The 17,820-nt window shown below is 65.4% G+C and overlaps 1 protein-coding gene across 2 annotated transcripts; it reads right to left on the reverse strand.

Annotated features, from left to right (window-relative positions):
• Positions 1-1,013: 1,013 nt before the first annotated feature.
• TFEB (transcription factor EB) lies at positions 1,014-17,820 on the reverse strand. Of its 2 annotated transcripts, none has more exons than XM_026056696.1 (9): positions 17,800-17,820; positions 7,507-7,751; positions 7,149-7,403; positions 6,962-7,042; positions 6,029-6,149; positions 5,857-5,913; positions 5,173-5,248; positions 4,845-4,992; positions 1,014-4,224 (listed from the first exon to the last, which is right to left on the reverse strand). In XM_026056696.1, exons 2-9 carry the CDS (start codon positions 7,699-7,701, stop codon positions 3,784-3,786), a joined length of 1,374 nt encoding a protein of 457 aa, XP_025912481.1. In that variant the 5' UTR covers positions 7,702-7,751; positions 17,800-17,820; the 3' UTR covers positions 1,014-3,783. The 2 variants fall into 2 exon arrangements, with proteins under 2 accessions (XP_025912481.1, XP_025912482.1); XM_026056697.1 differs by lacking the exon at positions 17,800-17,820 and adding an exon at positions 13,110-13,127.

Consider the following 17,820-nt stretch of genomic DNA (forward strand, 5'->3'; position numbering starts at 1 on the left):
CATGGAGCCACCTTCCCCACAGGTTTCATTAGCTGGCCACACACTAAACAGCATTGAATATCYACAGGGTATTCAACAGGTAGAAACACACCTTAGCTCCTGGGACAGACGCACACAGCCACCACAAAGCAACGCTGCTCCCCAGCTCAGCACACAGCTCCGCCACAGGGATGACACCACCTCCTCCTGGCTTTGCTTGCTGGGCTTTGCAGCTATTACTAATTAGGGGCCAAGCCTGCTTCCCATTAAGGCAATCAGCAAAGGCATCGGCACCTTGCAGGTCACAGCTGGGCTCACACTGGCTGCAGCAGAGCTCCTAGGGTCCAGCACCTCCTTCCCAAGGGATGGAAGGCTCCTGTGAAGTGTCCTACGCTGCCTGGGTCCTGGCCCCCTTGGAGGGGGCACTGAGAGGAGTTTTCGGGCTGGTTAACACGCTCCAGCTCAGTTAACTCCCGTGCACCCACCCGGTGCATTCCCCATCGCCCGAACCGGGGAGGGAGCAGCCTGAGAAACAGCTCAGACAACACCAAACTGATGTGCACCAAGGTCCTCCTTGTCGGAGCAGAAATCAGCCGGTATCAGCGACGGTCTCCTCCGAGCACGCTGGCGTTTCCGCGGGGGAGAGCAGGTGTCCGGCCGCTTGCTGTCCCCCTGGGGACCCCAAAACCTGGATTTTCCCCCCCCCGGCTTTGAGGCTCAGCGCAGGCGGCAGCGCAGGGAGAGCCATGCCGACAGCACCACCTTCTGCCACGGCGCGTCTCAGCATTCGGCCCGGGCGCGACCCGGGCAGAGGAGCGCGTCCGGCCGACGAAAGGAGGAGAAACGCGAGGCAACCACGGGGCACGATTCTGCCCCCCGCTCGGAGCCGGGGGAGCAGCCCCGCAACGGCAGCCCTCGCTCTGCCGAACGGGGAGAAGCCGCTCGGGGAACACCGGGACCCTCCCTCCTCCCCGAAGAGAGAAAACAAGCCGCAGTGCCACGCTCCGGGATGTTGTAAATAAATATATTTTAATGATTCTTCTTCCATTCCAGTTCATTCTTTTATACATTTATTTATAAAACAGTAGTAAAATCTTTTAATCAGAGCACAGTGCATTTAAAAAAACAAACAAACAAACAAAAAACCCCAAAAGATTTAAAAAAAAAAATAGTAATCCACAACTGTTTACTCGCAGCCTGGGGAGAGGCCAAGTCTCGGGCTGAGCGGCGGCCGGGCCGCGGTGTCTTCTGCGCCCCGGTGCACGCAGCACGCCGATGGCACCCGGCGCCGGCCGTCAGCCAGGGCCCGTCGTCACGTCCCCGGCTAAGACAAGCCCAAGCGACTAGCGGTTCTGCGTGTCCACCTCGACGCGGCCCGATTCCCGCGGCCGCCCAGACCCACGCCAGCTCCCGCCGCCTCCTGCCTTCGCCCCCTTCCCTGCAAATGCCGCCCTTGCCCGGAGCATCCCGACCGGACCGAGCCCCTGCCCTAGCACGTGCAGCGGGGCTCGAGGACTTCTCTTCAGACGCGCTTTCTTCCTTTCTCTCTTCCTCTCCTTTCCACTTGCTGTATTTCCATGCAGACCCCACGTCCAGCGGGCGCTCGTCCCGGCGGGCAGGGAGACGCCGGGGTTGTCCCCGCACCGGCCCCGCGCCGCGGCGAGCTCTGCTTCTCGGCAGCCCGGCCGGCCGCGCTTGCCCGTGGTGCCGGGACCCCGCAGCCCTCGCCTCGCAGCGGGGCCAACGAGCCGACGGGCTCCGACGTGCAGCTTGCGCCGGCGCTCACGCCGCGGAGGGCAACGCCGCGGCATGAAGCCGCTGGGCTATTGCAAAGGGCGCTCGTCTCTCCCCAGCACCCCGCCCCCGTGCTCCCCCTCAGGCTTTACAACTAAATAGTGTAGTATTTTCTTTTCGAGCAGGGTTCTCCCTCCTCTCCCCGGTTCCCTTCATGGCTGTGCCATCACCAGCAGCGCTGAGAAAGCAGAAGATGACTCGGGTACGAAACCGGGCAAAGCCGCTCTTGCGCGGGCTGGCTGCCCTGGCTGGGGACAAGCCGGTGACGGGGGGAACAGAAACAAGCCCTGCAAGCCGCAGGCAAGGAGCAGCCGCTCCGATCGGGCAAAGGTGCAAACCATCTCCCGACTCCCCGGCCACAGCCGCACCTCCGCGCCCAGACACGGGGCGGGCTAACAGTTTTCGATAAGCAACCCAAAACCCACCGAAAAACTCCTGTGCCTTCCACCTGAAGAGCCACGGCGCGACGTTGCAATGACAGAGCCAGGAGGCAGGAGATGCACCTCCATCGCCGCGAGGCTGGAGGGGACACGGCTCCCACCGCCGCCGGAGGGACGGGCGGAGGTGCGTCTCGGAGGGACGAGGAGGCAAATCCTCGGGGGAACGGGGCAYGCAACAGCGCAGCAACCGTGCTGACCGCCTCCTGACCGCCCACCGATGCCCGAGAGCCCGGTGACATGGAGGTCTCCTCCGCAGGTGGACACCGCCACGCTCACAGACGCTGCCACAAACGGCAGTGCTGTACGCTTAAAAAATGCTCAGATCTGCCCACAGACCCCCTGTCACCTCCCCACCTCCTCCTCCGCCTGGCTGGGTCCCACCAGGATGGCACAGGGACGTTTCACTAGGACACTCGAAGGTCCCCTGGCCTCGCGTGGCTGGTTTCCAGAGGCCGGCGAGGTCAGGGGATGGACGTAGCATGCAGGCAAAGCCCCCGGAGAGGGGAACAATCCCGAAGGCGGAGGAGCCACCGCACGGTGTCGTTTGCAGCGAGGGGCTGCACACGCTGCTGCTGCTGCTGCTGAGGTTCACGTTCGGACAAACCCCGGGACACTGGAGCAATGCTCAGGAGTTCACCTGGCTTATCCGGTTGGGATACACGACCAGGGCAGCCGCCGAGGCCAGGAATTGCCTCTGGTGCCAAACAGGGTGTCCTCGGACAGAGACACAAACCGAGGCTTTCACCTGGGCACCGCTCCAAAACCGGGGTTCATTCAAACGGACCGAGCACCAGTCAGACACCCTATACCTGACATTTTGGAAGTTCTCAACACAGACCTGAATTTGTAGGCTCAGTCCCAACTCACTCGGAAAACACCTCCCATGCTCCATGAATTAACTTGCTCTAACTGAGCACCTCTTCTCCCTCCTACCCCGTTGCCCAGAGAAGCACCCAGCCCCGGTGCTCCGATGATGAGCAGCACCGCTCTTTCCTCCACCGGCACGAAAGCAAAGCAGAAGCCCCATCGGGGACGTGGCAACGTGACACAGCCACCAACGGTGTCCGCAAGGCCCAGAGGCCCCAGCTTGGCAAGACTTGGAGGGAGCGCAGGTTCACAGAGTGAGGCTGCGAGTGGGGAGCGAGCCAGGGAAAAACCTCTGAGCATCCACCCGGTCCTCTCCCACCAGCTCCCAGGGGCTTTAAGGCTCCTTCTGGCTCCAGCACTGAGCCTTGCCCTGGGTCAGGCGTGTGGGCTGGGAGGGTTTCGTGGAAAGGCAAAGCAGCCGAGATCATGCTCCCAGGCTGTGAAATCTGCAGCGAGTCCAATGCCGCGGCAAGCCGAGAAGGTCCGCTCGAGTTCCTGGCAAAAAGCTTGCAAAAGACGCTATGGTACCCGGCAAGACTTGAACCGAGACCCCTGTTGCATAGAGAAAGATGTACTCCGGCGTGGATTCAAGTGCTCGGCAGGACGGCCTCCTCATCCAGGCAGGGGAGGAAGAGCGCCCTGTGACTTTGCTAACCCATCTTGAAGGCCCAGTCCTTGCCCCCGGCGCCAGAGCAGCTCATCGTCACAGCATGTCTGTGTCCTCCATGCTGAAGCTGCTCCGGCGACTGCTGGCCTTGGAGGCCTCCGGGGACATGGCGGAGAACAAGGGGTCGGAAGCCAGGGGTAACATGGTGTCCTGCATCAGCATCAAGTCCAGCTCCTTCTTGGATAGGGAAGGGAAGGAGAGGTTGTGGCTGGGGTCCAGGCTGTCCGGGAAGCCCCTGGAGCCATCGTCAAAGCTCAAGCTGTGGGTAAAGTCCAGCTGGTGGTAGGGAGACTGGGGTGGCGGTGGCAGTGCGGGCTGCGGCTGCGCCTCGGGGTCCGGGGGCAGCAGCGGCGGCTCCATCGTCCCCTCGTCCCCACCGGCTTCTTGCTTCACCACCTGCTGAGCCAGCTCGGCCACGTTGACGCCCGAGGGCGAGGAGGTGGGCAGCCCGTGGACCCGGGCTTGCATCTCCAGCTCCTGCCAACAGAGCACGGGAGGCCTTTAGTGGGGACACCATGTCACCAGCCCTGGAGACAAGGGCACACGGACATCCAGGGAGGCAGCAGGGATGGAGAAAAATCAAAACCCCACAGAAACGCTAGGGAAGAGGAAACAGAGGGACCGAGAGGTGACAGGGAAGGGGCCCGCGGAAGAGGCAAAGAATGGAAAACGGTGATGCAAAGCAGTGGGAGACGTGAAGCAGGGGGAGACGTGAAGCAGTGGGAGATGTGAAGCAGGGGGAGACGTGAAGCCTCGGCTCTGGACCAGGGCAGCCCAGCTTGAAGACGCTGCCTGAAGTGCATCGGACACTAGCGAGATCGCAGCAACGGGAGGCAAAACCACAGCGAGCATTGCACCCTGCCCGCTAACCCTCCTTGGTGCTCCCGGCTTTCCCTGTCCCTCTGGGATGTCTGCCCGTGTCCGCCACGAGGCCACGAGGCCGTGGTTCATCTGAAGACTGTTTAAGGCAGCTGCAAGAGGGAAGCGAGCCTGCCCGTGCCCTACGGCAGGACAGGAGCGAGGTGCGTGCGGGGCCCGAGGAGGCACTTCGGCAGCAGGAGGAGGACGGAGGGAGGGCAGAGCCTGGGGACACTCACCTGGATGCGGAGCAGGAGCTGCTTATTCGTCATTTCCAGGCGCCGGGAGTGATTCTCCAGGTCTCGTGACCGCTGCAAGTCCTTCTGCATCCTCTTGATGTAGTCGACAGAGGCCTTCAGGATTGTCCCTTTGTTCCAGCGCACGTCCCTGAGGAGCAGGGTGGAAGAAGACATCACCGTCCGCATCTCCTGACCAGCAACGTGTCCCCTCACCCCTGCTCCACCAAAAAGCCCCTCTGCAAATATCCCCTCGCACCAGGCTGAGCATGCCCAGGAGCCTCGCAGACACCCCCGCCCCGCAGACACCGGAGATCCCCGCGGTACGTACAGGTCGTTGGCCTTGGGGATCAGCATCCCCAACTCTTTGATGCGGTCGTTGATGTTAAACCTCCGCCGTCTCTCGACTGCAGGGCGAGAAGAGAGGGAAGGCAATGAGGGGATGGGGGACGGCAGGGACGCCTCGCCGCCCCGCAGCCCCCGCCGGCCCCACTGCTGCTCCCTTTCCACCTGGCCGTGGGGCCAAGGGATGCCATCGTGCCCCACTGGCAGCCCCACCAGGCTTGGGGGACTTGAAGACAAGGAACCGCTGGGGCCAAGAGTTTGGCCCAAGTCAAAGAGCTGTATAAATACAGGAGATACGGCTCCTCACGTCTGCGGGCACAGGACACTCTGCAGACAGCGGTGAGGAGCATGCACCGAACTCCCCGGGTCTCAGCTGCTCTCAGCGGCAAGCTCCAGCCCAGGGAGCCTTGTCCTGCCCCAATCCACCGCCCCGGCAGGGTCTTCCGACCTTCCTCCCGGGGCTAATGGGAATAATAACAGGGTGCCTCCCTTAACACAGGCATTTTCCAGATTCAGGAATGGGGAGCCATGCTGGGGGCTGTGGGGGTGTTTTCCTCAGAGCGAGCCGGGCTGGGAAGGGAGCCGGCTCGGAGAGAGGGGGAAGCGGGATGGAGGGTGCGGGGGAGCACGCTGCCGCGGCCCCGAGGAGCGCGGCGGGCGCACGACTTACTCAGGTTGTGATTGTCTTTCTTTTGGCGCTCTTTAGCCAGGGCTCGGCTCTCGGCATCTGCAATGGAGACCCACAACCTCAGCCGGCCGCCTCTCAGCCCCCGAGCGCATCCCGGGCTCGGTGCTGCGCGGAGGCACCCCGGGCACAGGGCGCTCCGGGACCGGGGACCTACCTGTCAGCTCCCYCTTCTGCGTGAGGTCGGCGGGGCAGGAGCTGCTGGTGACGCCTACGAGGGAGGCGCTCACCTGCGGGTCCCCACTGTACACGTTCATGTGGCTGCTGGACATGGGCAGCTGCAAAGCAAAGGGCCGGGCGGGTTAGCTCCATCGGGGCCGGGAGCTGGGCTCCGCTGCCGGATCGGGGCTCAACCCCAGCTCCTTGGCCCGTGGGATGCGAGCGCGGAGACCAGACAGGTATAATTGTCTTGCTGGGCCTTAAAATAGCTATAATCAGAGTAGCAAAGAAAACAGGACTTCAAAGGGCTCAGTGGATCCCCTCCCACAGCCGGCATCTAAAATAGGGCAGATGAATCACATCCGAGGAGGGCCTGGCAGGATGAATCCCACTGCGAGGCACCGGCTATGGCAGCCAGCCCTGACCCGTACGGATCCGGCCCGGCCCGACGCTTCGGGAGATGCTGCTGCTCCCAACRACCCGTTCTCGCTGGGAAAGCCCTTCCCGACATCGAAATCTCCCGTGCTGCCGCTGAAGCTTCATCCCTCCCCGTGCCCCTCTCCTGTCTCTCCGGCTCTGCACAAGGGCTCCAAACTATCATTAAAAAGCAAAAGAAGCCGAAGAACTGGCTCTTGCAGTTTGCAGGCAGAAAGGGGAATCTCTCCGCCTCCCCAGCCCCGTGTCCRCAGGGCCGCCCGGCTCGTCACCGTCCGTCCCCGGCTCAGGCTCCAGCCAGCTCCGGCCGGTGTTTGTCGCCAGCTTCCCGGGCGGCACAAGAGCTGCGGCTGCCGGGAGCGCGCGGGGCGAAGCCAGGCGGAGGGAGGCCGAGCCGGTTTGTGCACACACCGAAACGGGTGACTTCCCGCCGCCGCGCTGGCACCAGGCCAGGCGAGGGCACCCGGAGGGAGCGCGGCCGGGGAGCGAGACTCACCGTGTTGGGCATGTGCACTTCGGGATTCATATAGCCCAGCACGTCATCCAGGCGCATGATGTCATCGATGACCTCGCCTAACTGAAAGGGAAAGGTGTGTTCTGTCGGGCGCGCAGCCAGGACACCGGCTCCCCGGGAGCGACGGCGGTGCTGGCGCTGAAGGTGCCAACCTCTGCCACCTCCTTACCTCCTGCTCCGGGTTGGAGCCGATGTTGAGCATGGCCATGGGGCTGTTGGGCGCGCTGTTGCCCGCCGAGGAGGACATGACGTGGCCGGGCCGGACGCCGGGCTCGGCGGCGGGGGGTGGCTTTGGCGAGTGGCTGATGGGGCTGATGTGAGCGGCAAACTTGTTCCCGTAGGTTTCCGAGAGATAGGCCTGGACCTTCTTGTCCCGCGACTTCTGCAGGTGGTAGGTGGTGGGGTTCTCCAGGTAGGACTGCACCTGCATTTCCCACCCCGGCAAGGAAACAAGCCGTCAGGGACCCCAGCACCGCCAAGGCATCTCCCGCACCCTCCTCGGCCCCAGGACACCCCCAGGACTCTACCTTGAGGACCTCTCCCGGCACGGGCGGTGGGGACTGGTAGTTGACAGGGGTGTTGATGGCTGGGGTGGACGCCACCGGCATCCGCTGCTGCTGCATGTAGTTCATCATCATCTGCTGCTGCACGCGCTCCCGCTCGGCCTCCTGCTGCGCCTGCTGCTTCATGAGCTCCATCCGCAGCCCGATGCGGGACGCCATGGTGCACCGGGGCGGCGAGACGCGGGCGCCCGCCAGGCACGAAGGCGATCCTGCGAGACAGGGGAGGGCAGCGCCCGGGACGTCAGCAGCYGCCCGTTTTGCCRCGGGGAAACCGAGGCAYGGGGAGGGCGCGGAGGTGCCCAGCGCCCCGTAGCGCATGCGCCGGCGCTGCCATCACCGAGCACCGATCCCGGGGCTCTGCCGAGGCACCTGGAGCCTAAACGCGCGTGTGGCTAAGGACCATCACCCTAACCAGAGAGGGACGCATCCGCGAGGGCTGCCTCCCCGGGAAGAGAGGGGCAGAGGCTGGGGGGCAAAGTGAGACAGCCCGAGCCAGGGCACGCCGGGAGCCCCGGGACACGGGCGGACATCCCAGAGGGACAGTGAAAGCCGGGAGCACCCTGCACTGGCTGGGCTTGCCGGGACCCCTTGCCGGCGAGCCCGGGACTCACGTGCTGCCGTGCTCTGCCGGCGCTTGCTTCGTGCCTCCAATTTCCGAATACAGGAGCAAAGCAAGAGAGAGGGAAAAGCTCGACACTGGGAGCACCGAAAGAGAAAGAGAAAGCAAGGAAAGACCAGGAAGGAGAGGAAGGACTGTGCAAGGAGACAGAGCCAGACTTTAACCCTTCGGCCGCTGCTCCCYGGGCACAGAGCGAGGGAGCCCGCGAGCGGGGCGAAACGGCGGCACGCGGTGAACAACGCGGCCTCTGTGCGCAGCCCGCACGCGAGCGCGGAGGCGGGGGGGAGGCGGCGCGAGGCCGCGCTGCCGGCACAGACGGGGCCCTTGTTCCCCGCGCCAAGGGGACGGCAGCTGTCCGAGGGCGCGCGGGGCCGCGCGGGAGCCACCCGCGGCGGAGCAGGGACCGCGGCGGGAGCTGCCTCCCGCGGGATGCAGTGAGCGCGAAGCCCGGTTTGCAAATGCTGCAATGCTCCCGCCCCGCTTCGGACCGCGCAACCCTGTGCTCTGCGGAGCGCCGCTGACCCGCGCCGCTCTTGCACGGATCCTCCGGAGGCTGGTAAAAGCGGAGCGATTTGCAAGCAGGGCAAAGAGCRGGCAGCAGCTGCCCTCCTCGCGTCGGCCCTCAGCCTGGGGCAGAAGAAATAGAGCAAATACTGAAAGGGGGACACGCGTAAGCCAGACACCCCGGGTTTGCTCAGCAGGAACGTAACCGCACGAATCTGGAGGGCTTTGCTATTTAAATACAATGCATAATTGCGGACAAAGGGGACGCGGTGGATATAGCATCCTGGGGATCCAGCGAGGCATCTGATACACAGGGCCACAAAATATCCTAAGGGGGAAATTAAATCAAGCTGGCTTGGACAGAAATATGATTACACGGATCAAGAGCCAGCTATCGAGCGGCCAGAGGAAGGTAATTAATTAGACATGGTAGCCCATCCAAAGGGGGATGGGAGCAGAGGAGCTGGGACTGTTATCAAACAGCGGTTTGTTTAGATGATTTTGCAAAGGGCCCTAGAGGAGGGAGCAGGGGGTGCAGGTAGGGAGATGCTGGAGATGTTGGAGACGATGCCTTGAGGAACAGCTGTGCCCAGGGGAAGGCAGCTGGGATCCAGAGACGCCGGGGCACAGCCTGRAACCAATAAAACGAGGCTGAAGGGGGATAAATCACAGCTTACGCACACGGGGGATATAATAATCCCAAACATCCAGCACAGGGTGAGAGGAAAAGCTCCCAAGAGCAGCTGGGACATCGGACGAGCCATCCCTGMGCTGCCATCCGGCTTGGGAACAATGCACAGGCAGGCAGGGAGCCTGCACCAGGGGAGCACAATTCCTGGGATACTCCAGCAAAAGGGGAAAGGGGATGGCCGGAAAGGGATTTCACACCACGCATGGGGACCTTTAGGATGATCCCCTCCCGTTTCCGAGCCAGGAGCATCCCCGCCGCGCGCGGGGGGCTCCGGCTGCCCCCCGCCCCGAGCCACGTGCCCGKGTCCCCACGCCGCCCAGCCGAGCGGGGGCTTTCCCCCCCACCTCGGTGGGTTTTAGYGCTGCCGCTTCCCCCTAGGAAATTCCTGCGCAAATCACCTGAGCCGGGGAGTTGCCGAGGGCGAGGATGGGGAAGGGAGGCCAGGGCAAGGCCGGGCCCCCGAGCGAGCGATAAGGAGAGGGGGAAATTAGGTCAGGTTTAAAATAACCCGGCCGGTTCTGCTTGGCTTCCCCCCCCCGTAACGCCGAGCAGCTTCTGCTTTCGCTCTGACTCAGCCCCGGCGCGGGGCGGCGGGGAGGACCGCGGGCAGGGGAGGAGGCGGCAGCGACGACCGGCGGGGACCCCGGCCGGGCGTCCCTCCGGGAAGGGACATGTCCCACCAACAAGGGTCACGTCCCACCGAGCTCCCTCCTGGGCCGGGGGCAGAAGCGACGTCCGCAGCACCACGGCTCGGGCAGGGTCTCGCAGCCCTTTGCAAGGCGAAGGACGTTTGCATCCAGCACGAAGCCCCTCCCGACCTCAGCCGGTCTTCARCGGCTCTTCCGCCGACAACGGCTCCCGGGGCCTCCTTCACCTGGGGGCTCCCGACCCGCTCCGCACCCACACGAGACCTCGGCGGTGCCGGAGAGGGTCCGTCCCCGGGCCGGCAGCTCCCTGCACAAAGCACTGGCTCTCCTGGCTCCACCGGGACATCCAGGGGCCGGGATACGGCCGGCAGCGTTGGGTTTCCCAGCGGGCGCTGCCAGGGCACTTGTTCCCRCAGCCCCACTCGGAGCCGTGTCCCGCCGGCCACGCGGAGGGCTGGGGGGAGACGGGGGGACGGCGGTGGCGGGAGGCAATGGAGCTGCGGAAAAGGGAAAAGAGAGAGGCCAAAGGGCGAGAAGGCAGGAGGGAAACGGGGGCCGGGCAGGACAGCTCGGCCCCCAAGCTCCGAGAGGAAAGCGCTCCCGGACACCACCTTTCCTGCCGGAGCATCCCAGAGCCCGGCTGAAGGGACGGGCAGGAGGCACCGCAGCAGGTACCTCCAATGCCGGCCGGCTCTGGCCAGCCGGCCCACGGGGACACCGGGAAGAAAAGCTAAATTCCCAGCACGATCTGCAAAAGATCCGGACGCAGCCCTGAGCCAGACTTTTTTTTTTTTTTAACTTATTTCCCTTTACGATAACGCAGACGGAGCAAGAACGCGAGATGGAAGAAGAGCCTGAGAGCACCCGCCGGCCCGCGGGACGGTCGGCGCTCTGCTGCCGCAAAGCCGCTCGGCGTGCCGAAGCGCCGCCGGCTCCAAGGAATCCAGCTCCCTGCAAAATACCTCCCTGGCCGCTCAGCGCCGCCGTTTATTTCTGGCCCTTTCTTGGTTTTCCTCTGGGGGCGTTACTTGGTGCCGAGCCCAAGCAGATCCTCCCTCCTTTACCCCAGGAATAACCGGGCTCTCCCGGGACTTTGCACGGCCACCTTTCCCGAGCCGTCCTTTGCCCTCGAGCGGAGCAAACCCTCCCCGCGCCGGGGCGAGGGAGCCCGGAGGCCCCGCTCGCTCCGCCCGGCCGCGCAAGGCCGGCGCCGGGTTGCGAGGCAGCGGCGAACGGGGCTCCGGCCGGCGTCCGTAAGCGGGCGGACGGCGAATCCGCCGCCGGGCAGCCGCACGGGGGGATCGAGCCAGCTGCTGGGCAACCGCCGGTGTTTTCTGAAGCGACACACAGGCGCTGCTCAGCAACCCGGCGGATTTGTGCCGCTGCCGGGCTTGCTCACAAGCTCATTATCGCTCCGGAGAGCTGGCCTGGCCTGGGACAGCCAAAAGGGGTGGGGAAAAAAGAAAAAAAAAAAAAAAAAAACAATAAAAGATTAAAAAAAGCTGTGCCCCCGGAGGCATTTACAGTGCGGGAACGGCAGCCAAGCGCCGGCCCTGCTCGCAGCCCCGGGGGCTGCGTCTGCACCCGCAGGGCGCCCCGGCCGCGGCAGCCTCCGACGCCTCTGGGCCCAGATGTGCGCTGGGAGCGGAGCTAAGGGAACTAAAAAACCGGGGTTAAAAATAAAACCTGCYTTAAGCCCGTTTCCACATATAGCCCGTGCAAACCGGGCCCGGCGGCATCGCGTTACCCTCCGGGGGCTGCGGGAAAGCGCTGCCCGTGCGGGCGCAGCCTCTGCCCGGGGCCAAGCCAGCCCCGCACGGACACGGGCAGGCGGCTCGGGCGACGCTGGGCTCCAAAAGCAGCCCCAAAGACCCCAGCGAGGGAGATGCTGCTCATGCGCCATCCCGTAAAATATCCGCCTGCTCCCAGAAAGAGCCAAAAGCAAGGGGGGCCGAGCACTCACACGGGAAGGGTCTCTCCCCGCGGCAGGGCTGCCTGTCCCTCCTCCCCTCGCACGAGCAGCAGCAGCAAACCGCACGGAGAAGGGGCGAGCTCTGCCCCCGCTCGGCCCTCGTCGCGTTGGAGGAGGCGCTGAGAACCCCCAAACTCATCCYGCCACCGCGTGCCGGGGAAGCTCCCCGGCCGAGGGCCCATCCCGCGTGGGTCTTTATTTTGGAGTCAACCGGGGCCGTTTAGGAAGGGAAAACTCAATCCGCAGGTCGGGTCTGCGCGGAGCGGAGCCGGGAGCCGGGGCAGGGAGCTGCACCACCCGCCCCCGCTCTGCGCCGCTTCATTGATAAACACGAGGGCTGAGAAAAGGAAACGGCGAAGGAAGAAGTGAAAATAACCCCACTTCTTGGTACCAGCAGCAAGCACCCGCCAAGCCTTCCTTCCTCGTTTTTTTTTTCTTTCTTTTTTCAAATGCCGTGGTGGGGGGGAAGAGAGGCAAGGGGGCAGCAAGCGAGGGGCGGCGGGCATCACGATGACCCCCCCAAGCCCGGGCCAAGGCCGGGCAAACCGGGCTTTTGCTCCCCGCCGCCTCCCCAGCCGCAGCACCCCCAAAATAAGAGAGAAGGGGAGCAGCAAGCCGCTCCCGCTGGAGAGAGCCCCCGCGCTGCCGTCCCCCCCGGCGCCCAGCCGCTCGCAGCAAAGACGTCACCGGCACTGCCCCGTCTCCCGGCCACCGTGGGGAAAAGGAGCCGGCCCGAGGCGCTGCCTCTTCCCTGCTCCGGGCACAAGCGGGAGGAATCTCCGCTGCAGCCCAGCCCGGCGCCGGCTCCACGGCAGCCTCCCGGCCGGCTGGCGGGGCCCCGGGGAGCCGCGAGCCCGCAGGGCGGTGGCCTGTGGTCCGTGCCGAGATTTGCTCCGCCGGGCGCTTCCTGCCGTCGCCTTGCAGCTTCGGTTCACTTTCGGCACGAAGTTGCAACGAAAGCGCGACAGCCCGGGAAGCCGGCGCCCCGCGAACCCGGCCCCGCGAGCCCGCCCGGGCGCGATCCGCCGGCAAAGCCTCCCTCCTTCCCGCCGGCAGCTCCCGGCTCCCTCGGCAGCCCCGGAGAGCGAGATGCCGCTCTGCCCCACAAGCCGGCGGGCGGCTCGCGCTCGGTACCTGGGCGCAGAGCTCAGCTCCTCCGCGGGGAGAGGTGGCGGTGGCGGCAGCAGGCAGCCCTCCTCGCCGCCCCGCCGGGCCTGCCCGGCTCGCGCGCCGTCCGTCCCCGCATTTCCTCATTTTTAGGACCCTGCTTTTAATGCAGCACCGGCCGCGGCGGGTGCGGGGGGAGGAAGTTGCAAAAAGCCTCCAAACCTGCTCGCTTCTCTCGCTGCTGCGGAGGGATTACTAATCGAGCTAAGAGGCACAAGAAATGGAGTGACAAAAATAAGCCACCACCCGTCACCGGGCTCTCTGGGCTGCCAGACCTCCGCGAGCGGCAGCCGGGTCTGCCCCATCGCATCCCTGTGGGGCCGGAGCTGCCGCAGCGCTGCTGCAGGAACAGCGGCCGGCAGCCCTGGGGCTGCGTCACCCRCGTCCCAGCCAGGCCACCAGCACCCGGTCCTGGATTCACGGGCGCCACCGGAGCAAACTGGGCCACCTGCAAACGCACCACTTCCCCGCGCCGCAGCTCCTGGCACAGCCAGGGCGGCAGCACCAGGAACGTCTCCGTGCYGGCTGGCACCAGCCAGGATGGCGATGCCGAGGCCGGGGCCGGTGGCGGGGGGACAAGGACGCCTATGTGCGCYGCCCGAGGCAGCTGGCACAGGCGCCGGCGACACACACCCTGCCTTGTGCACTGCCACTTCGCGCCGTCTCCCCTTTGCGCCTGGGCCGCGAGCACCCGCGGGAACCAGGCGCCTGCGGCCAGCTGGGGCCTTTCTTTAGCTCTTTCACACGGCGGCGGGTCCGGGTGCAGGGGGTCTGGGTGCAGGGGGTCCGGGTGCAGGGGGGTCTGGGTGCACGGGGGTCTAGATAACAGCACAGGACACCGAGGGCCTGTTTCATTCCCAGCAGAGCTCGGAGGAGAGGCAGGGGGCACCCGGTTTTCCTGGGCTCACCCAGGCGCCAGCAAAAGTGGAGCTAACGCGGCTCACAGCCAGGCAGGGGCTGCTCTAAGGTCTCGCTCGCACCCTGCATTTCACCGGGATGCTGCAAATAGCATCGCAACGCCTTGGCCCGGGCAGGGAGCCCGCGCTGCCAAGGGGAGGCAGGGCCTGGGAGACCTCGGGTTACCCCGGCACCGGGGAGACGACCGAGCCGCATCCTCAGCCTCAAAGCGAGGAAAAGCCTGAGGCTGGTCCTCAGCCGGCTGTGAGCGCCCGACCCGCTGCGCTGCCCACCCCGGCGAGCGGGAGAGAGCCCCCGGTGCCAGCGCGGCTCGCGGGAGCTCCTGCGGCCGAAGCGGCACTGCCGAGAAAAGAAAGGAAAAAACAGCAAAGCTCAGGCTCCGGTGCCGCCTGCATCCCTGCACGGCATCCTCGGCATCGCCCCGGCTGTGATGCGACCCACCCGCTGGCGCCGCTGGGAAGCCACCGCTAATCCCTGGCCCCTTTCCCGCTGCCCCCTGCACGAGTCACCGCCTGGGGCTCGGGGAAGCCCCGGTGCCCGGCCAGGAACGCGCCGGCGGCCGCTCGGCCAGAGAGATGGACCTCCATCCTCGGAGATGTTCGGCCAGACCCTGAGCAGCCTGACCTAACCCCGACGCTGGCCCCGCGGGCAGCCGGGGTGGAGGCTCCGGTGGTCCCACCGGCCGGGGGGGCTCCCTTCCCAAACCCTTCCCGAACCCTACCAGCGCCCCTTTCCCCAAGGAGAGCAGCGCAAGCACCCTGGCCGGCGGGCAGGAGACGGCTCGGGCAGGTGGACGGAAGGAGCCGCCGCCAGCGGCAAGGATACGCCGGCCGCGGGCACCTTCCCGGCGCTGGGAGCACACGGCCCCGCCAGGGAGAAGGGGCAGGCAGGGGGACCTGGCAGCCGAACGCGGGAGTCACTTGACGAAGCCAATGAGCGACCGAGTCGCGGGGACTGTTTTTAGCCCCGGCATCTCAGCAACGTGGACCGCGGCGCTGTTAACAGGCGCTTGGGTCAGAGGCCAAATGTTTTCCCTTCCAAGCGTTAAATGCCGCTCTTGGAAGCGGCCCAGGTATTTAGCACGGTAAAAACATTAACGCTTTGGGCGGGAGGCGCATCTCGCCCAACGGCAGGACCCGGGCTAAAGCGGCCCCCAAAACCGCGCAGGTAACGCAGCGCCCCGGCGAGGGAAGGTGCCAGGGATGCCGGGGAGGGAAAATCCTCCATCCCTGCACGCCAGGAGAGGCGAAAGCCTCCAAAAAGCCAGGGCTGAACGCCTCCGGGCTCCCCTTGGCACCGCATCGCCCGCGGGGCAGAATAACCGGAATCGATTAAAAAAGCTCCCCCCCGGTTCTGGAAGCACCAAGCCACATCCCCGGGGAGCCAGCGGCGCACGGCAGCCTTTGGGGGGGGGGGGGGTCCAACCCCTCCCCGGCTGCTATTTGCACCCCCCCGGGCCCGGAGGTGGGTGAGGGCACCCGGGGGGCACCGCGGCGCGGGGGCCAGCACCCGGCACAGCTCCGGTCCCGCCGGCCCAGGGAGGGACACACGTCCTCCTTTTGCAGAGACGAAGACACCGCGGTGGCGGGGGGGGGGGGCGTGTTGCTCCCCCTCCGCCGGCCCGATTGAAACTCCGGCGTCCAACGAGCCAGCGAGGGAATTCACAAGCAACCAAAGCCGACGAGTTCCCGTCCCCACGCCGGCGCCTGCCCTCGCCTGCCTCGCGTGTCCCCCCCCCCGGAGAGATGCAATTAAAAATAAAAGTGTCAACAGGCAGAAGGACGCTGCTCGGGCGCGGATAAGCCGAGGGCCGGGGAGCAGCCGCTCGGCGGGGAGAGGAGCGGCGTGACCTTGGGAGAGGCCGCGGCCCCGGGCACCGCCGCGACGCGGCTCGGGCACCTCGGCAAAGGTCGTGCGTCTGCGGGGCCGAGCCCGGGACCCCGCGTGCAGGACCGCAGCCAAGGATCCAAGGAGCCGGCGTGGTTGGAGCAAACCTGCTCCCGCTCCCACGTGGGCAGCCGCCCCCAGGCTCCAGCCGACTTGGGTGCTTTGTTGTTTTTTAAATAAGTGCATAAATGAGAATTAAGGGAAAGCGGAAATGCACCGCTATTCCCGAGTCCCGGCGTTGCGCCCAAGGTGTGCAAGCAGGGAAGTCGCACGGAGCCAAGGGGCCGCGACTCGGCGGCACCGGCCCCCCCCCCCCGGGGAGATGCCCAGCGGGAGCAGCCCTCGAGCCCCGCVCGCCCCCVTCTCCCCGCACAGCTCGCAGCGGCGCCGGAAAACCCGCGCGCTTCTCCGGCCGCGGGCTCAGGGCCGCGCCACCCCCCGCCCTCCGCGCCGCCTGTTTTCGGAGCGGCCCCGTGCTGCTGCAAGGAGGTAATATTTATAAATACGCAGCACCCAGGCTCGAGGCCGCGGCCAGGAGCCTTCGCAGGAGGTGGATTTCATGTAACCGTAGCGGGGCCGGCGGCCGCCCCGTCCGCGGAGCCGCAGCTGTTGCCCGGACCCAATAATAAACACGCCGGGGACATGTCGCCCGCGTCCTGCCTCCGCGAAGGGGCCCCCGGCCACTTTGACCATTACGAGAGGTTTTTGTCCAAACCGGCTTTACCAGGGCGAGATCTGCGCCCGCCCCGAGCCCGAAGCCTAGGAGGGGAGCAGGGCGCGAAGGGACGGGGCAGCAGGGACAGGCTGGAGTCGCGCGAGATGAACGGACGCGGCTGCGGAGGAGCCGGCTCCGGAGGGGCGTGACGGACCCCAGACCTGCTCCAGGTGCACGTCAACCAAAACCAGCACCCTGTTCTCCCCGCGCACCAGGGACCCGCTCTGGGGACCTGCCACGGCCCCCAGGCTGACCCGGCCCGGGGAGGCGTCCGGCACCCGCAGGAGGATGCGCCCCGCTGCGGAGGCGGAGGCGAAGGTGGCCAGGTCGGGTTCCCCTTTGACTCGGCAAAATTTGGCACCGGGGCCGGGCTGCAGCAGCTGCACGAATTGCATTTGAGATTCAGCCCTTTGCACACCAGTTTACACCTGAAAAAGTCTCCCGAGTAACACTGCGAGGGGTACAGAAGAGGAGGCTGAATTAGGGAGGAGCAATGGGAAACTGGGGCAGGTTTGGGGCAGAAAACACTTCTTAACACGTGCTGCTGCCCTCAGCTTCATAACTGTTTATACTGCAAGTAAATCATTTGCACTAATAGTGTGCACGTGCGGCAAGGCAAGAGCAATTTAACCTGCAGGCAAGGATGCTGCCTGCGCTCTTCAGGTTTATCCAGCCAGAAAGTCGCGCCCGTTTAACTAAAGGAGAGATTTTAAGCAGACGGCAGGGCCTAGGGAGTTTGCTCCAAGTTAAAGGCGCTGCTAGGAAGGGCGAGACGACTGCGATAGCAATTCTCAGCGGAGTCTTTAGTAAATAAAAATGCAAGTGCATGGCCTCGCTGCAGAGCCTGCGGGGAGCGTCCCGGCTTAGCAGCGGGGAGGCAGCGCGGCCGCCTCCGGCAGGATGCCGTGGGCCGAGTCTCGCCCAAGAGCTTCTCCGGTATCTATTTGAGGCTGAAGGAAGAGCCTAGAGACCAAATCCCAGCACCGAAGGAGCCTGAGCTCCCCCAGACTCACCCCGACCAGGAGACAGGACCCACCACCCACCGCAGGAGCCCCCGGCAAAGCCCCGGCACGGGAAGGGAGCAGCTCCCCAGCCACTCGCCACCCGGCCCAACGCCCGGCCCTCGCCAACGCCTACCGTCCCGAAACGTGTCCCGAG

Source organism: Apteryx rowi, unplaced genomic scaffold (genome assembly GCF_003343035.1).
Source record: "Apteryx rowi isolate R43461 unplaced genomic scaffold, aptRow1 scaffold_132, whole genome shotgun sequence".
NCBI classification, from domain to species: Eukaryota; Metazoa; Chordata; class Aves; order Apterygiformes; family Apterygidae; genus Apteryx; species Apteryx rowi.